At 37.2% G+C, this 19,092-nt stretch overlaps 1 protein-coding gene across 7 annotated transcripts in view; it reads left to right on the top strand.

Annotated features, from left to right (window-relative positions):
• Positions 1-19,092, top strand: part of Rasgrf2 (Ras protein specific guanine nucleotide releasing factor 2) — a 260,937-nt gene that overhangs the window by 120,111 nt on the left and 121,734 nt on the right. For 6 of the 7 annotated variants that reach the window (XM_029556207.1, XM_029556209.1, XM_029556205.1 and 3 more), the window contains 4 exons: positions 708-826; positions 6,919-7,079; positions 8,196-8,262; positions 8,785-8,921. In XM_029556207.1, coding sequence (XP_029412067.1) covers positions 708-826; positions 6,919-7,079; positions 8,196-8,262; positions 8,785-8,921 — 484 coding nt within the window. The remainder of the gene's footprint in view (positions 1-707; positions 827-6,918; positions 7,080-8,195; positions 8,263-8,784; positions 8,922-19,092) is intronic. The other variant, XM_029556206.1, reaches the window with a different exon arrangement.

Genomic DNA, 19,092 nt, shown 5'->3' with positions numbered 1-19,092 from the left:
GCATGCTAGTCTCTGTGGAAACCCAATAGGTATATTCCAAGGAACAGAAAGCAAATGATACAGCTGACTTCTTGGATTCACCTAAAAGTGGAATGTGAGCCGCCGAGACAGTACTGAGTTAACATTCGCATCAATTTCAATAAAAAAAGCATATCTCTGAAAAACTTACCTGGTAAATGAATTTATTTAGTTTAGATAAGGTGTATTTTGGCTAAGTTTGGAAATACGTGTTTTTTTTTTTTTAACGAAATAGATGACTTTCCATTGCATTTTTTATTCAGATTTGAAAAGATGCTGGAGAATGTGCAGGCTGTATTTCTCAGTGAACTTTTGCTGTTAACAGTACTTATTTAGCTTATACAGAAAAAACAAAATAGCAGTCTCTAGCTTATCACCAAGGAATAACACTCTAACATTAATGAAAGGAGCTGGTTGTAAAATGCTGGGTTACTTTCCTGCTGCATTCAAAGTAGGCATTCTTGAGACACTCACTGATGCCTGGCCCACTTACCATTTACAACCAGCTCGCATAGTATGGCTTTCCTTTGGGACCATGACTGATTGAAGCCTGGATGTCTGGTCTACTTCCCTCTTGGTCTCTGTTAAATCAGCTCAAGTTCAGAACTGAGCTTCCCAGATAGAGTTGTCTTTCCTTATCTGCTAGAGCAATTGCTAGTATCTCATCCTGTCTGCCTTGTGTCTGTCAGGGTGATGCATGACGAAGTGAGTGATACTGAGAACATAAGGAAAAACCTTGCCATCGAAAGAATGATAGTAGAGGGTTGTGACATTTTGCTGGACACCAGCCAAACTTTCATCCGCCAAGGTAAGTCCTTGCTGAACAGGCATACAGTTTATGTGATCTGTATGTCCCCCACACTATCTCTGGCAGATCCAGGGAGCAGGTCTGTGTGCTTGGTGAAGTTCATGAAGGACACCTTGTGGCCTTGACCGAGGCTGTGGTTGAGCCCCACCTCTGTGCTGTTTCTTTTCAGGGGCCATGAAACACAGCAGCACAATAATAGTAAAGTACGAGTGGGACAGTAAATCACACTCTGGCTGGACTCTCCTCCTCAGTGGACCGGACATTCTCTACAGCTCCAAGGAGGACAGGTCTGTCTGGCCGATTGGAGTGATAGTACCAAGTGGTAACGATATCCAAGCAAAGGTCCAGGCGAAACTTGAATTCCTCAAAGCCCTTTCACTTAAGAGTGGGGACAATATCCGAAGCGAAAACAGCTGTCTCTTGTTTCCTTTTCTCATCAGCACTTCTGGGTCAGCTCCACATGATATAATTTGATTCAACTTTTAATTCCATTTCCCACATGGAATTGCTCCTGATTGACTCCTGCCAGGCTTTGGTGATGGTGAAGCTGTTATATGTGCTTTGTGGGCATCACTCCATTAATTAAGCTTTTGAAGAGATGAAGTATCAGAAAGTTTGGAGATGAACAACCTGGTGGTGGATATCCATCTTTGGTTCTTATCTCAAAGTGTAAGAAGTCAACCACATCCTAAGATGTTTTTTTTCAAGTGCTTGTGTATCTTGGGGAGGAGGACATGCTCCATACCCAGGGTCTGAGCAATCGATATGCTCTATTGCATATATTTGTAGTTTTGAAATTGGTGAGGGTTGGAGTATAAACTTGGACCTTGAATTAATCATTAATGCTGCTTCTGGCTATAATGTGCCAATATCGTTTGAAGGTATTGCTGTTTCCTACCATAATATGCTGCTTAAAAATATGTTTTTTACCTCATCAAATAAGACATTGTGCAGTATACATTAATTTTGCCTGGAATAATTAAAATGTTCAGCACATCATTCTATTTTCTGTTATGTATTTACAAGGAGAGACATGACACATATGTTAAAGTTCGGAAGTATATTTTAGGAAAATATTACTTCCCCCATTTTTTGACTTTGAATACTAACGTTTCTTTAGATCATGGCAGAATCTAATGTTAAGAACATCAGGCCTTTATGGTTGCCCTCCTTTCTGTGTGGGCTGTGTCCCTATAGTGGCTTTCTGCCTCTAGGCACATTTCCTGGCCTGTGCCTTCACTTGTGCAGTCCTCTGCCTGAGATTGATTGGGAAGGCCCTATTCTTCCTTCTTTGGCCTATGAGAGGTCTGCTTGACCCTCAGGTTAGGGTCACACGAGACTTTTGAAATTTCCTTACCTTTCTGCCCATCCTATCAGTTACAATGAATTAAACTTTCTCTCCATTTCCAAAGCCCTTTGGTCATGGTTCGTGGGTTTTGTCCTGTGTGCAGGTACCTGTCTGCATGACTCCCTTTCTCAGTAGTTGCAAGCTTTGAAGGACAGTATTCCTGAAATCTCTTTGCCTTGCCTTGTCTAGTATTAAAAATATTTGGAAAAAAGTTCATTGAAGATATTATTTATTGATAGCAATTGTGATTGTGAGATATTTATTTTGTATTTTTCTTATATTTGGAGTCCACTAAAAAGGCTCATTAATTGGTCTGTAACTTTACATGTATGAATGGAAAGAAAATGTCCTATAACTGCCATATAATTTCTGAAAGGACTTTTGATTGAACAGTATCATTACCCATAAGCGCTCAATGTATTTCTAAAAACAGATTTGTTGTGAGCTTAAAAGCACAAAGAATGAAAAATCCTTGAAGATCAAATGTATTGAATAAGTCACATTTTTTTCATTGTACTTGAAGAAAAAAAAAAAAAATCGTACCGCTTGTCCCTTGAAGCCACATCCATATGTTATTTAATGTTATGTACCATGCAGTTAAGGCAGCCTGTCAGCGATTATTATCCTAGATGTTACTGTTATATCAACATCAGTGTGATAATTTCCCTTTCAGCAGTTTTATGTTTGATCTGGTTACTCTATTTATGAGTTGTTCAATAAAGGTGGTTTCCAAACATCAGACCTTAATCTGAAAGTAGAAGTGATCAATTACAATGGGAAACTTTGCACTGTTTTTCTTTAATTTCTTCTCTTATCACCTTTTCTAAATACTCTTAGCAGGCTTTAACACCCATGAAATACATTTATTTTTAAAAATTATTAATCATTAAAATTTCAAGAGTTTTTATTTTCTATGAGATTGACTGCCATTTATTTCTAATGGTGTTCTAGTATTTTTATTAGTTACCTTTTATTATTTTTATTTTATTATTTTTATTTTATGTGTGTGACTGTATTGCCTGCATGCATGTAAGTGCACCCATGTCTTGCAATACTTTCTAAGGTCAGAAGAAGGCATTGGATCCCCTGGAACTAGAGTTGCAGATGGTTGTTAGCTACCGTGTAGGTGCTGGGAATTGAACCCGAGTCCTCTGTAAGAGCAGTCAGTGTGCTCTTAACTGCGGATCCATCTCTCCAGTTTTTTACTAGTTAGTTTTATGGGTGATATAAGGTCTATTTCTGTGTGTATGTGCTTATGTGTACAAATGTACTTTTAACCTTTTGTGAATTTTTATCCTGAGGAACAGAATACATAAATCATCCATGTCCTGCAAAAGTAAGGGCTTCATTCACTCCTGAGTGTCATATGATGGAACGTAGTGATTGAAATAAGTGTTTCATTCCGATTATTGGGTGGTATAGTTTGATGAATAGGAGGCAAAGGATTATATCACAGCAGTGGTCTGATAATGCCATTTACTTTCCCAAATCTAATAGCAACATTGCTGAATGAATGTGTATCTGATGCAGCAAGAGAAAGCCAGTGAGGCCAGGTGACTACAGATCCAATCGTGCCTCCTGCTTCCATGCTGGGTGATATCAGCAATTTGCCTAACCTCGCTTCCCCGTTTGCTCTCCATCAGTTGGAGTTAGAAGCAGTACCTATCTTTTGGGATTGTTGTGAAGACTAAGAGTTATGCTCACAAAAGCATCTAGACTGGTGTCTTCAAGATTAATACTAATTTTAAAGACCAGCACCTAAACATTGGAATGAACTTCTTGTTCAATAACTTGAAATATATAGGGATATTGGCTGTAATGCAAAGGCACTATAAATTTACATTTTATACAAATCCATTATGAATTGCCAATATTGTCCCTGTGGAAGTGTAAATCAGGAAAATTAAATAAAGGTGACTGAATACTGAGCAAGATGCTGTATGAATGAGTGTGGATTTCTCTGGGACCTTCATCATCCTAAACTCTTAAACAATGTGTGCTCAGCCTACCAGTGTTTTCTGGGGTTGTAGCACAGAGAACATCCTGCCATCTCAGCTTGACTCAGTGGCTTGGAGATGACTGCTCATATGTTCACTGCTGAGCAGAACTTAAAATTAGAGCATCATTCAGTCTTGAAGCCGTTCTGTGGGAATTTAGTGATTGAAGCAGCACAAGTCTTGCTGCAAGTTGACCTTGATTATTAGGTAAGCCAATGATCAGGATGCTAAGGACGGTGCCATAGCAATGGTCTGATGCAGAAATCACTAATCATTTCTCTAATTTGCATTAACTAGAGAGAAATATTTTCTTAAAGTCACATGGCTATGTTGAAATATGTCAAACCTAAGATGAAATGTGAAAAATGACTTTTCACATTTTTTCACTTTCGAAACATTTTATAAACCAAATTGTCTTGAAACTTCTCACTTTTAGTTTAGTTGTATAGATGTCTGCCTATCTTAATGTATATAGTCTCATATGTGGATGTGAGCTGAACAGTTATTAAGCATATAAGTGTATGGTTGCCAAGGAAACATTTTTAACCTCAAAGCTGAAATTTACAATAATTGCTAATATATGCACTAACCATGAATTTTATAATTTCTTACTTAGAAAATTACTACATTGCTAAAATCACTTACCAATGAGCACATTATTATAAACTTTTCACAGACTCGATTACAGATTTTCTGAAAATGACTCCCTAACCCATTAAACACTTATCTAAGCTCCCTATTCTACTAGCTCTGACTAAACTCTTATCTAAGCCTAACTAGCCCCAACTAATCTACCTTGCATGAGGCAGACCACCCAGGGCATGGATAGAGCCCATGGCCTCTTTGTAACCTGTCCCTTTGCTTTACAAGCTCCAGTTCTACATTGTTAAATCCATGGCCATTGTCTAACTGTACCCCCTCCACTTATGTGTGCCCTTAGGAGAGCTGCTTAACTCAGGCCTCGGTTTCCCCATCTGTAAAATGTAGAAGGGGATTTGATTTGTCTCCATGAATCTCATGAGTGGAAACCTTTTGCTGTCATGTCTTACTCATCTCTAACCTTGCTGGCTTCTGCTTTCTCCACACCTCCTCTACTTTAAAAATTGAATTCTTGCTACATGAGCTGTCTGCCAGTTTACTCCCACCACCTCACCTCCTGCATTTACTCTCCCCCTGCCCAGCCCCTTGCCTGGAGTCAGGCCTTCTCCTGGTCCTTTGTTTCCCACACCTACTCCCTCCCCCAGGACTGATTCCTTGCTATTCTTTAAGCCCAGAAGAGCTGCCTACTTTCTGTCTGTCAAGCATCCCACCTAGTCACTCACCTAAATAGAAGATGTGAGATCAGGGCATGGAAACTTGGGTCCTGTACATCTTTCCAACTCTGTTAGGGAAGATGCAATTTGGAACATTCATATGTTAATGTTAAACTGATGATTTTTATGACTCACAATCATAGTTTTATTGTCTTAGATATACATTTCTTTATATTAAGAACCTTGGTATTTTTTCCACTTACAGAACTAATCTGTGCTCCTTAAAAAAAATTAAGAAACTCATAAAACATAAAGAGAAAATAAGATTGCCTGCAGTCTTTTCTCTGAGTGATGTCACTGATAATATTTAAGGATTGAATATGTACTTGCCGGCCTGGAATTCGCTGTGTAGACCAGGCTGGCCTCGAACTTATAGACACCTCCTGTGCCTTTGCCTCCTGAGTGCTGGGATTAAAGGTGTACACTACCACATCCGGCCCTACCTCAGGGCTATTATGGACTGATAGGAGCCCATGTAGGACTGCACTTGGGGTAGGTGATAGATTAAAGAAGAATTCCTGGCTTCAGGGATTTTACAAGTCAGAGCCAAGTCACTTGAAAGAATCTTGACACTGGGGGTTGATATTTAACTTAGACTGAAATTATCTTTTTACGACTGGGGAGATTCTTCTTATAATATATTATATAAATAATCAGGGGTAATCTCAGTGTTATATAAAGTTTTTGCATCGTGTTTCACATTTAATTGAATATAGTTTTGCTCACATGAGTGCTCTGGGTAGAGTTTTATGTGGCTTACTTTCCAGTCAGCCTCCAAACTGCTTTTTAATCACACTTATTTGCATCTTCTTTTCTATTAGCATATATTAATTGTACAGAATAATGGGGCTCATTGTATCAAACTTTTTAAATACAATTTGAAATAGCTTTTAGCTTTCCTTTAAAATAGTTCCTCAATTAAATTGCATTGACATATAATTTATGTATTTTTATGATACATATGTATTATACCTTCTATTTTAAAATACAAAATAAACTGTGAGTATGCTATTTATTTTAGTTGCTTCAGAAAGAATAAATTTGATATATGTTTATCAAAATATAATATAACTATCTATAATAATATGATTTATATATTATTAAGAATAAATTGACTACACCAAATCACCAAGAACAGATGACATAATACCTCATTCTTTGAATTTAGTTTGACTTTCCTTCAAATTTATATTCTAGTCTATAGGTGAAGAATTAAGTTGAAATTGTTTCACAGCAATACTAGGAACAATTTCTCCCTTAAAATACAGTGCATTGTTTCTTCTGCTCAGAGTGTAGGAGATTTATTTGTTCCAATGGCACACCAAATACATTCTTGATATTTGAGAAGCAGATCCTTGTATCTATTGCCAAGGGCATGGTCCTCACTTACTAGGATTTTAATTGCTATCCATTCTTTACTTTTGTAATCACCAGGTTCTCTTATTCAAGTACCTTCTGTTGAGAGGGGCAAACTTAGTAAAGTTCGCCTGGGCTCACTGTCTTTGAAAAAGGAAGGAGAGAGACAGTGCTTCTTATTTACAAAACATTTTTTAATTTGTACAAGAAGTTCAGGAGGAAAGCTGCATCTGCTCAAGGTATGGTTTCCCATGGCTGTTTTATTTGTGTTTCCAGCACTTAAGAGATATTGAGGTTAATTCTGTTCTGACTTTCTGATGCCTGCTATTGTCATAAAACAGATTGCTATGATTGCACAGAGGGAGGTAGTGTGTGGCTAACCACTTGGGCATTTACTTTGTTGTCATTTGGATTCAAAGCAGTAGACATTTATTTTAAGTGTATATCATCAAAAAGAGGTCCAATTAAAATCATAAGGTAGACAAAATTAAGACTAGTTGATGACTACAGAGCCATAGATATTGTGTCCAATCACTACAGCATATTGATGAAATATTTGCTAACTGGTATTTTATCTCACTGTGTATCAGGAGTTGGCAAACTGTAGCAGGCAGCTTGCCGCTTGTTCTTATTGATAAATTTTTGTTTGCACACAGCCACACATGTATTTACGTATTATTTGTGGCTGCTTTCATGGTGAAATGGCAGATCTGGGTAGTCACAATAAAAATTATATGGCCTGAAAAATCCTAAAAGATTTCTTATTTAACCTTTTACAGAAAATGTTTGCTGATCTGTATGTACTTTCTGTTGTTTAAAAGCATCATTCACTGGGCTGGTGAGATGGCTCAGCAGGTAAAGGCCAAACCTGATGAGCTGAGTTCAGTTCCCAGGACTCACATGGTAGAAGGAGAGAACTGATTTCCTTATGTGTTCACGTACACACACACACACACACACACACACACACACACACACACACACACACACACACACATATAATATAACAACAATTTAAAAATAATATTCATGCCCTGACAATGGCTTTCTGTTGTCTAAGCCACTTCCTGGTTGGCCTACTCGGGGCTGTAGCTACCCTCTGAAGTCACTGTGATTTTAATAAATTCTACAAACAATGGGGGCAAGAGTGGGGTATGAGGAAGAATTTAAATAATGTTAAATGATTTCAGTTCATTTGCTTCATCTGTTTAATTTTGGACTCCATGAAAAATTATGTATGGTGCAGAATTGCTACACCACCTTTTGGGGCAATTTGAATATAAAGTTTACAAAGCAGAATTTCCCAGCTTACACAACACCATCAACCTCTTAACCACAAACCTGTTTGTTTCCAGACAGGTGGGGTTCTGTCCCTCATAGAATGTACATTGATTGAGGAGCCTGATGCAAGTGATGATGACTGTAAGTCACATTCCATAACTTGAAACAGTACTAGTATCATATAGTAAAGTTCCATGGGTTTTAATCTTTTAGAGTCAAGAGGAGTTGCCTGTAGAAGTAAAATAGATGCTGAGGGTAAACTCCCTAAAGTCATTTATCTGTTGGACCATTTAACCTATCAACCTTGTTAAACCACCTTTAAGAATTTGCATTTAACTGTTTGCTTCATGATAGTGACTTTTCGGGGCAGGCATAGAAGAATGAAGATTTTGATTAAACAAGGATTTCTATATATTAATGGAAATTAAAATGAATATGAATTGAGGAGTTTGGGATCTTAGTTTAGAGTAACCTACTGACCTCAGCTTCTCCATCAGCTTATGAGCTTAATAAGGACTTCTGCATGCTCAGGAAGCACATTATTGCTGAAATGAGAGTCTAGACCTGAATGCACACGCAGGTCATATTAATAGATCTATGTGAGAGCAGTGTTTGTTCATCTTTTGCATTCACACGTAATTGTTTGGTTTATGTGCGTGGAAGCCAAAGGTTCTGGCCACATGTTTGGACATCTGGATTTTAAAATAGTAGTGGAGCCTCCTGATGCTGCCCCTTTCACTGTGGTCTTGTTAGCACCTTCACGCCAGGAGAAAGCTGCCTGGATGAGCGACATCAGTCAGGTAAGAGAGTAGCTTTGTCATAATTTTTTTTTAGAAGAAGCATTTCATTACAACAGCACTGACATATTCAATAACGATTTCCAGAGCTAAGATGCATCTCTTTCAAAATTGGCTGTAAATTTTTAGGTTTACAGTTGAATTAATACAGTCATACAATATTGAACTCAGTATAAACCTTGTAAGATATAAAATTGAATGAATTTTTACCCTTTAAAAAAGATCTCCATTTTATTTTAGAATATATTGTTCCTTGCAGAAAGACTCATTGTTTTTGTGAACACTGAGATGTTGGCGCATGCATCTCTAATCTGTATGTATCTGAATATTACTAGTCATAATCGGTTGCACTTGGATCCTTGGCACCTGTGTATGTCTATAATTTTTAAAAAACAATTTCACAACATGAACATTTACTGAGGATTTCTAGAATAATTGTGCACGTCTAAGTTGCTCTGGTCACCGCCATCGCCACTGTGTACCTTGTTGGACTGTCCTCATTTTGTTGATTTTCCTTAAGGTTAACGTTCATTTGAAATGTGATAATTGCATTGTAGTTCCTAAGAATTGTGTTCCAGCTGCAACTGTGTTGAGCAGTGTTGAAATTGTCCTGTTAGGAATACATTCTCCAGTAACCCCAGTGGATTTTTTTTTTCTTATCTATTTCTGAAGTAGGAAAATGATGAGAGATGTCAAAACAGCTAAGAAGGGCTGTAGAAGGAAATCACAAGACAAAGAACCAAAAGAGACAGCAGCTCTAGAGTGAAATCTGGAAATGACCTCCTGTGATTCATGGAGAAAAAAATCAGGGAGCCTGGATCTGCAAGGCCAAGTCAGGAAACATGCATTCATTTAGGCATTGATACCAAATAGTTATAAAATTGGATTGGGCATTCCTAAATTCATGTTACACATGAGCTCCATTTGATAATGAGAGGGAAAATGGTTCTAAGTACAGAAAATACTAAATCAAAGCTTGAGTGAGGTGCAGTGATTGTACCTGTAATTGCAGTTCTGTGGGAAGCTGAGATAGGAGGATTACTTGAACCCAAGAGTTCTAGACCAGACTGGGCAATATAACAAGACCTCATTTCTTAATTAATGAATCATATCACTCTTTAGTTAACTTCCAAAGTTGTTAATGCAGGAAGATTGGGGCAAATGGCAAAGACATTCATTGTTGAGTTTCTGAAGAGTTTTTGTCGTGAATGGAAACATAATGTCAGTTACTTCAGCTACTGTGTTTTTTGGGTGACTGAACACTAAGGGGTAATAGACAATGCATGATCATAAAATCTGTCTTTATTTGCTGAAGTTTTATAGTCCTACTCTCATTCTGCCTTTATAATAGTATTCTAAAGGAAAACAAAGAAAATACCATTTGTCCCATTGTACACATCAAAAACATGAGATTTGGAAACCTGACTTTGTTAAAAGTTATGCAACTATATTGAATTGGTACTCAAACCTAATCTAAGTCTTCTTGTTAGTACTCTAAATACCCTATGTGAGGGTGCCTTATGTGGAGTTTTTAACCCCTAGGATTGATCTGAGGATGGATAAATAGCTAGAAGAGAAGCTATCTCTTTTCTGGCTGACAAAAAAATGAAAATATGGGATCTTCCTTCATTTTTTTGTACATAATTGCATCCTTATGGTGACTTATTAATATTTGTATTGACTCCAAGCTGCATTGATAATTCATTAAGTTCTCTTTATTTGTAAAGAATCTCTGACCTTATTAAACTGTAAACCATTCATTGATTATTCAAAGATCTATAGAAGAATTACCACGTACAGTGAGGTCCTGTGCAGGTGTTGGGGATATGGTACTAATGCGACTCTTAGGGCAGAAAAGGATGTAGCTTGAGTAATGCAACAATATTTAATCATGGTGTGATGCCAAGATATGAAGAAAGACTGAGAATAAGAACAATAGCCTAATGTTTTCCCAGCTTCTTTTATATCTTTTTAAGATGTAACCGGGATGCCTAAGATTCAGAACTGACTATATCCCCTGTGATCTTCCTAGAGTCCCTGGTGGGGCATGTGGAGAAAGTTTCCTGGAGTGCAAGAGTTAGTTCATGTCTGGTCTTTTAAAGGATGGGACCCAAAGTTTTGCCTCCTATGAGCATTCAAATGAGACCTTCTTTCTACTTAGACTATAGTTTGAGGCAGAAATGTTCAGTTTCCTTCCCCAGATGCTAATGCTAATATGTTCCTTAGTGGAAAAAAAAATGATACCAGATTTCATCTGTGGTTGAAAAATGCTAACCAAAAGGTACATCTAAGTACCAATGAAATCAATATATGAAATTACTATTGTCAACAGAACCTTGACATTATGTGACTGACGTTTGTGGTTTCATTCATTAGCAACTGTGTGTATGACAGTGATACGATATGTTAGACTCTATTCTGGGCCCTTGTGATATAAGAAAAAGGAACAACAGCAAAATGTTCCTTTGCTCTGCTCACCAAAGTGAGAAGACACAATAGACAAGTTCAGTAAATGAGTATGTGCTATTTTGTGTTGAAGGTCAGGGACAGAGTAAGAAGGGCTAGGTTTCTAGAGGTCGGTGTGGCTTGATACAGTTTTAATCTAGTAGTCACCTCATTCAGAAGGAGACATTTAAACAAAGACTATAGGAGATACCAGATTAAACAAAGACTATAGGGTTACTACGAGGACATCTGATGAAATGCAAGTCATTCCAGAAAGAGGAAGCTGTGATTACAAAGACTGTAATGCAGGAGATGCTCTGTGTTTTGAGGAATACCATGAAAGCCAGTGGAACTGACATGGAGTGTTGGAGAGAATAGAAATTGAGGTCACAGGCCAGATGAGGGATCTGTTCCATGGCACGGGGAGAGCTTAAGCTTTTGCTTTGAGTCAGATGAAAGTTATTAAAGGACTTGAGCAAATGAATTTCACAATTTAATTTAGGTCTTGAAAGGATCACCTTATGTGTTGTGGAGTGAACAGACACATGGAGAGCCAGTTAGCACAGAGGGAGGTAAGAGAGAAAGCTCCTGCAGGCACCCTGTAGAGCCGGAGACAAGGGTTCTACTTAGGATTCATTTTGAAGGGAGAACCAGCAGGATTTTATGATGAAGGAGAGAGAGAATGAAGAGTCAAGGGTGACACTGCAGTTTATGGCCTGAGCAACTTCAAGAGTGGAATTGTCATTACCTGACATGGGAAAGTCTGCTAGGGCAAGATTTGGAGATGAAAATTGCTTACTTTTGAATATTTTGGGTCTCTGAAGGCCACTAGACATTTGAGTGGAATCAAATAAGTGCTGGACATTAGAAGTTTGGACTTTAGGGGGGCCTAAGTGGGAGAATCTATATCACATAGGTGATAGTTTATGCTGTGAGATTTTTGAAATCACTAGAAGGAAACACAGCTAGATAGGAGAATATGGCCATGGGCTGCAAGAGGGGCTGGGCAGAAGAGCAAGGAGGACCAAGTTGTTCTTGGGTGGTATCCTGGAAGCCAAGTGAAGAAAGCATGCATGTTAAGGAGGAAGAGATCTGTATGAGTTCTGCTGGAGCTTGGTAGGGTGGTGAACACTCTGGGTTGCTTACTGATCTTGTTGCTGGCTGTGGAATTTGAGGAGTAGGTGGCAGGCACTGAATATTCTCCTGTTGGTTGAGACAAACCTATTGCCTGCATGCCCACATCTCAACTAGCTTCATACTCTGCTTAAAAAATTTTGATTTTATGGGAGAAATCACTATATGTATATACAATATATAATATGTATATGTATATATATATATATATATATATGGAATTTGTCAGCTTCGCAAGTATAACCAGAAATATTTATTATTAATGAGGAGAGCCTACTGAGTACTTGAAAATGTTCTCTTGAATATTTTATTGTGCATATAAAAATATGGGCACAGAAAACAAACTAGGAATATTCCCAGCATACAGCGAAGAAGTTTACCAAAGTGTTTTCTAGCGGTAATCCACATTAGCATGACTTGAGGAGTTTTCTTTAAATGCGACATTCAGAACACACATTCCAGATGCCATTCTAAACTCCCTAGGCTCACAAGTTCCATAGATCACTGCTGCACAATCAAATAACAGGACTTCTGCCCTGAAAGATAAACTTTCAGTGGATATGTACATTGTTTTTGCTTTTTACCTCATTTACTTCTTTTTATAGTTATATAAATTCTTCATATTGGTTCATCTAAGAACTATATAGGTGGGCATGTATATACATATATATTCTATCATATTAATTTATCACTTTTGTAGCTTTTTCCAAATAATTGAGCATTGAACATATGAGCTGTTTCCAAGTTTTAAGGTTAATATGTAATGCTATGCTAAACATCTTTGTACAGGAGAATTTTTTCCCCATTTCCAAGTGCCTCAATGGTATAAATTTCCCAGAGTATAAGGCTGGCATAGAGGGCATGCTTGTTGTAATGATTTTATGATTTATGATTTGGCCATAGCTCCTTCATGAAATAGATGTCAGCAGCAGCAGGGGCTAGGGATATGAATAGAGTGTCTGTCTCCCATGCATGAGGTCCTGGGTTCAATCCCCAATATTACCAGAAACAGTGTAAGCCGTCATTTCTCATACCATTAATAATGAGTCTATGCCACAAAGTTCTGCCAAAGGTGAGCTATGCCATATTTACCATGTTCTTCAATTTAATAGGAAATTGGTTTTGCCTTTAGTGACTTCAATTTACATTTCTGTACATTTCCAACTATTTCTCTTTTATTAAAATATATTTTATTGAATTTTTGTGCATTTTATACAATAAATCTTAATCATATTTAGACATCCTCCCTCAACTGCATCCCCCCATAGTGTCCGCTCTAGGATTGGCCAGTTGTGGTCTTCTGTGTGAATTCTACTCTGTTGCATGTTGCTTCACTGGTGAGAGTTGAGGGATGCGTTACTAGTCTCTCTACCCCATGGTGAGCTATGTTTCATGAGCCTTAGGTGTAGAGGTTCCACTGTCAATGTGTCACTTACACATACTCTCAGACACATACTCTCTGTGTGTGATCAGTGGTGAAACTCTGTAATAGTCTCCATCTGATGAAAAAAGAAGTTTCATTGATGAATGATGAATGGTGTGCTTGTCTGTAAATATAAGGATCCATATTTAGCATACAGTAAGAAATTACATTTGTCTAGAGATGTGACAGAGATAGGGTTTTCTGTAGAATCTATGACCTCTCCAGCCATGTGTATTTGACTATGTTTATAGTGCCACCCTTGAGTTTCTTCCCATTGAGAGGGCTTTAAGTACAATTAGACAGATGTTGATTATTCCCAAGCTAAAAGTGCCAGTCATTGTTGTGGTTATTATACTGACCGTTTCTATGTCTTGCCTGCTAATACCTAATGAACATGAATTTATTGGAACTATCTTTACAGACTAGAGAAATGAACATTTATTTTAATTCAAATTATGAATATGTTCTCTGCTATTTTGTCTTTTAAATTGTCACTGTTTTCAAAATCTTAATTTTTATGACTTGATTTGAAGCCACAGTACTAAGCTCTTGTGCTCTATTATACAAATCACACATGGTTCTTATCTGAGACCGTCAAGTGTTCTGAAGATGACCCCACTTTCACATAAGGCAGTCTTTACAAAACCCAAGACTTGTAGCTTTGCCAGGTCTCTGTCCCAGAAGCTGTAATTTTAAAGAGGAACAATTGTGTGAATGATTAATTACACCTTTAGTTGCACCAGTAGGGCCATAATTAACTGTTGGCGCCTCCAACAATGGATACAAATGGCTAATGGTCTCAACCAATAATTCTTCCCCTTTTCATCTATTTATAGGGAAAGACTTGAGGAGATGATTGACCATTCATTTCAGTGTAACACGGTCATCTGTGCCCATCTCGCCACCGTGCATAATGGCACATTAAACAGATTTTGCTGTAATTATGAAAATTAACTGAAATGTAGAATTAAAATTCGCCTCCAAACTTCTTATCCTGGTCAGAAATTCTACATTTTGTGCCAAAGTTTAGACCTGTGTGGAAAAATCTGTAGCACACTGGACATGCTTTTTCCCTTAAAAAAGGGTTCCCTGAAATGAATAGGGAATTTTCAATTTTAAAATGAATATGGAAATTCAAAGAAAAATTTAATCAAACTGTTCTCCCTACTATTTAGAATATAGTAAGTAAAACAAGGCCTAAAGCAACATTGTTACCTGCACAAGTCATTGTCACACTACATTATTTGGGAATAATGATGAGAAAAAAAATCTCTGCATATTCTACACAGATGAAATTTCCCTCCAATATTTCCCATTCACAGAAGCTGTGGATGCTGAATCCAGAGATATGGAGGGCCTGTTGTTTATACCATACCTTCCAGTACAAGTATTTTCAAATACACACTTGCATATGCAAATGATACTGCAGTTTAGCTTTTGTCTACAATAGTACTTTTCTTCAATGTCTCACTACTCAAAGTCCCAAATGGAAATGAGATAAAAAACAAAAACAGTGACTGGGGTAGAACTGTGGACCCCACATCCCAGAAGCTGAACCAAATCTTTGAGAAGGAAGATATTTTGAAAATCATTTATCTATCTATCTATCTATCTATCTATCTATCTATCTATCTATCTATCTATCTATCATCTATCTATCATCTATCAATCATCTATACACCTATCATCTCTTATCTATCATCTATCAATCTATCTGTCTGTCTGTCTATCTATTGTTCTATCTATCATCTATCATCTATTTATCTATCTATCTACTATCTATCTATCTATCATCTATCTATCATCTATCTATCTATACCTATCATCTCTATCTGTCATCTATCATCTATCTACCTATCATCTATTTATCTATCTATCTATCTATCTATCATCTTCTATCATCATCTCTCTGTCTTTCTATCAATTGTCTATCTGTCTACCTATCATCTATTTATCCCCCCATTTAGCTACTCCATAGACAGAGATTGTATAGCAGTTATCAAAGAACTTTTGTGTAAGTACAACATTGCTTTTTATTATATGCATTTTTGAGCTTTGGTTCAGATTACCTATACATTTTTGTTCCCTTGAAACTTGAGTGTAATTTAAAATTGTTTTATTTTTATTGAAAATAGCTTTAATGCTTAACACCGTAAAGTGGAAAGATTTATGAGACTTGGCCCTGAACGAGATGTCCAAAAATGGTCACACAAATTTCTTCTTTTGGATAGAAACATTTATCTCAAGTTCCAGTATTGGCAATGTGGAGAACTGGTATAATTATGTCACCTCTAACTACAGAAATGGAGATGCTTAACACATACCTTCAGTAAAATAAATGAATTTAACACAGAGGTGATAATTGTAGGTAGAAAGAAAATGCTCTAGTCACCAGGACCAAGATAACTAAAGCCAGATCAAAAAGCTTGTAAGCCAAAGGTCTAGAGACTCGGGAATGATTTTAGGTTGGAAGTTTCCTGTATCTCTAGGAATATTAACATTGTAAAGGGCAAGAGGAATCCTTAACCCTATTAAAGTAGTTGGGACCCCTATTAAAAGTCTTAACATTGGAAGTTCATCTCTTTTGTGAAACAAGAACCTAAAAACTTCATCCTTTGGCCCAGAAAAGAAGACATTTGTCTTTTAGTTGACTTCTGAATCTTTTACAGTCTCTTTTAGAAATGAATGTATCTTTGACCTGAAGATTTAGAATTTAGGTATATGATGATCACACAGCACTGAAAATTCTAAGCTGAAAAATTACTGTTAAAGAACTTTGGATTGTTGAAATCTGAAGACCCTATGGAGGCAAACCCACATCTCCATTAACAAAACACTTGGCTTGTGACATGGGCTGAAATAAAAATTGCAAACCCTGTGGTAAATATCTATCATGAGCAACAGTCATCAGATGCAGGGAACAGATGAATTAGCCCTGAAAGAACTTCAGATAGTGTAACAATTTAGAAAGGACTGTAAAATAGAAATGATTAGCACACACTAAATAATGAAAAAAGGGAAGAAAAGAGCTACTGTGTTAAAAGGACAAGGCTGGTTTATGAAAGAACAAAATGGATAATCTAAAAATGGAGACTGTGGACATCAAAATTAAAAATCTTTGGAAATTCATTAATGACAGTAGATTGATCACAGTTGATGAGAAGATTAAGAACTAGTTAATAAGTTTATAAGAAAACACCTAGTGTATAGCAAAGCCAGCTAAAGAGAGAGGTCGTGGGAAAGGGGTTTGAGAGACTTGAAAGACGTGACCATCAAAGAGAAAATGAGAAGGATGTTTTTATAATAAACGGAAGGTATGAGTCCTCATATTAAAGAAATATGCCAAATTCCAAGCTTCCTGTACTTAAATAAAAATCTCATCTAAACATACTGAAGCAAAGCTGTAGGAGACTAAACACACACACACACACACACACACACACACACACACACAATTTCAAAGGTGCTAAGAGATTATTCTGAACATTTAAAAGATAGAATGGTAGAAATGTTTTCACAGGGATGAATATGTAAGCATAGCCATGGTATTTTTGTTATAGCAGAAAATGGAGACCTCTTAAATATATAAATATGTATGTTTACACAGTAGCATACATAGCAGTTAAAATGATTCAATGAACAATACAGATGAACATGAATAAATCTCAAAGGTATGCTGGATGAAAAAAAATACAAACATCTGTGTGCATTTAAAAAACATAAATACTATGATATATTGCAATATATAAATCCACTCAATATTCTTAAATAAGAAGAGATAAGGAAAGGTGAGAGAGCACTGCCAGTTCAGTGTAGTGCTTACTTCTGAGTAACAAGAACCTAGTGGAACTAGGAAGGAGGAGGCTTTAGCTATGCTAATGGTGTTTCAAATCCTTAAAAGAAAAATAATACTTTATATAAATATGACAACATGTTGATACTAGCTATGTTTGGCTGACTGGTACATGGAGGTCTCATTCTTTTCCAAATATTTGACATATTTTATAAAAAATTGAGATGACAAAAGACTATATTCTCTTTTTACCTATATGACTTAAGTTACAAGTTACGAGTTCCTACATTCATGAAGGGAGAGAGTTGAGAGAAAATGAAGAGTTCTATTTATAGGACGAATAGTAATTTAAGTGACTAAAAGCTCTTATTTTTCCTCTATTTTGTGATAGTTTTGACACTATGTTCCCTTTTTTTAATCTCTTCTATAGAATTACATATTACTCAAGAAATTAAATTTGATTTCACTCAAAGAAATACTTTATGTATATAAGAGATGAAAAAGAAAGATGTGTTTTATGTTTTTCCAATTTGTGTAGTACTTGTAGTACTAAGTTGTTTCTATGAAGGGCAGTATTTGGTCAGGTATTTTCCTGTACCTCTTCTGTTTCAGTCTGCAAAGCCTTCCCAGGTCCTCTATCATCTGCTCTCTAGACCAGTACACTGATAGATGGAGCATGGAAGAGGCGCAGTACTTGCTTCTTATGCTAAAGATAGGAAAGAAGCTCTATTTTGGCTCCAAGGTGTGGGCTCATCTTTCACGTTAACTCTTGGATCACACATCATGGCTCCTTTGGTTACTGTGGAAAGATTGTGCTTCCTGGGCAAAGGAGCTGGGCACACTGGTCTTACGATCACATTCCTCTTGGTTCCTTTCAAGAAGCAAGAACAGGAACACTTCTGGATTCCAGGAAGAGAGGAGTGGGCAGAGTCAGCCTGCAGAGAATTGTCCTAAGACAGCCTGGCTACAAGAATCTCACAGCTTACAGGGGCACAGAACACTATGCCCTTCCCATCTCTGATTTGGCCCACAAGATGTGAGACACCCCTTGATCTCTAAGGGAATATTTGCTGACTTTCCAGACTCAGGATTCACACAATTCCTGTATTCTTTAGGGGCTGAGGCTATTAATCTGAGAAGCTGGACTTAAATCTGCATGTTATGCTCCTGTCCTGGGTGAGGCATCGATTTCTTTTTAAGCCAGATGTATGACTTCAGACATCTCCTTTGCCCACTCCTCCTTGACCAGGTCCCATCTGAGCAGGATGTTTGCCTCTATGGAGCTGTGAGACACTGTAGGCTGAGTATGTGAGATGTCACCAGGTTGTGACACCATCTCTGTTCTTGCTTATACAATCATCCTGAGGCTGTTGTCTGCA

This window comes from Nannospalax galili, unplaced genomic scaffold (genome assembly GCF_000622305.1).
Source record: "Nannospalax galili isolate Female #2095 unplaced genomic scaffold, S.galili_v1.0 scaffold45, whole genome shotgun sequence".
Taxonomy (NCBI): domain Eukaryota; kingdom Metazoa; phylum Chordata; class Mammalia; order Rodentia; family Spalacidae; genus Nannospalax; species Nannospalax galili.
This window is presented reverse-complemented; position numbering and strand designations above follow the sequence as displayed.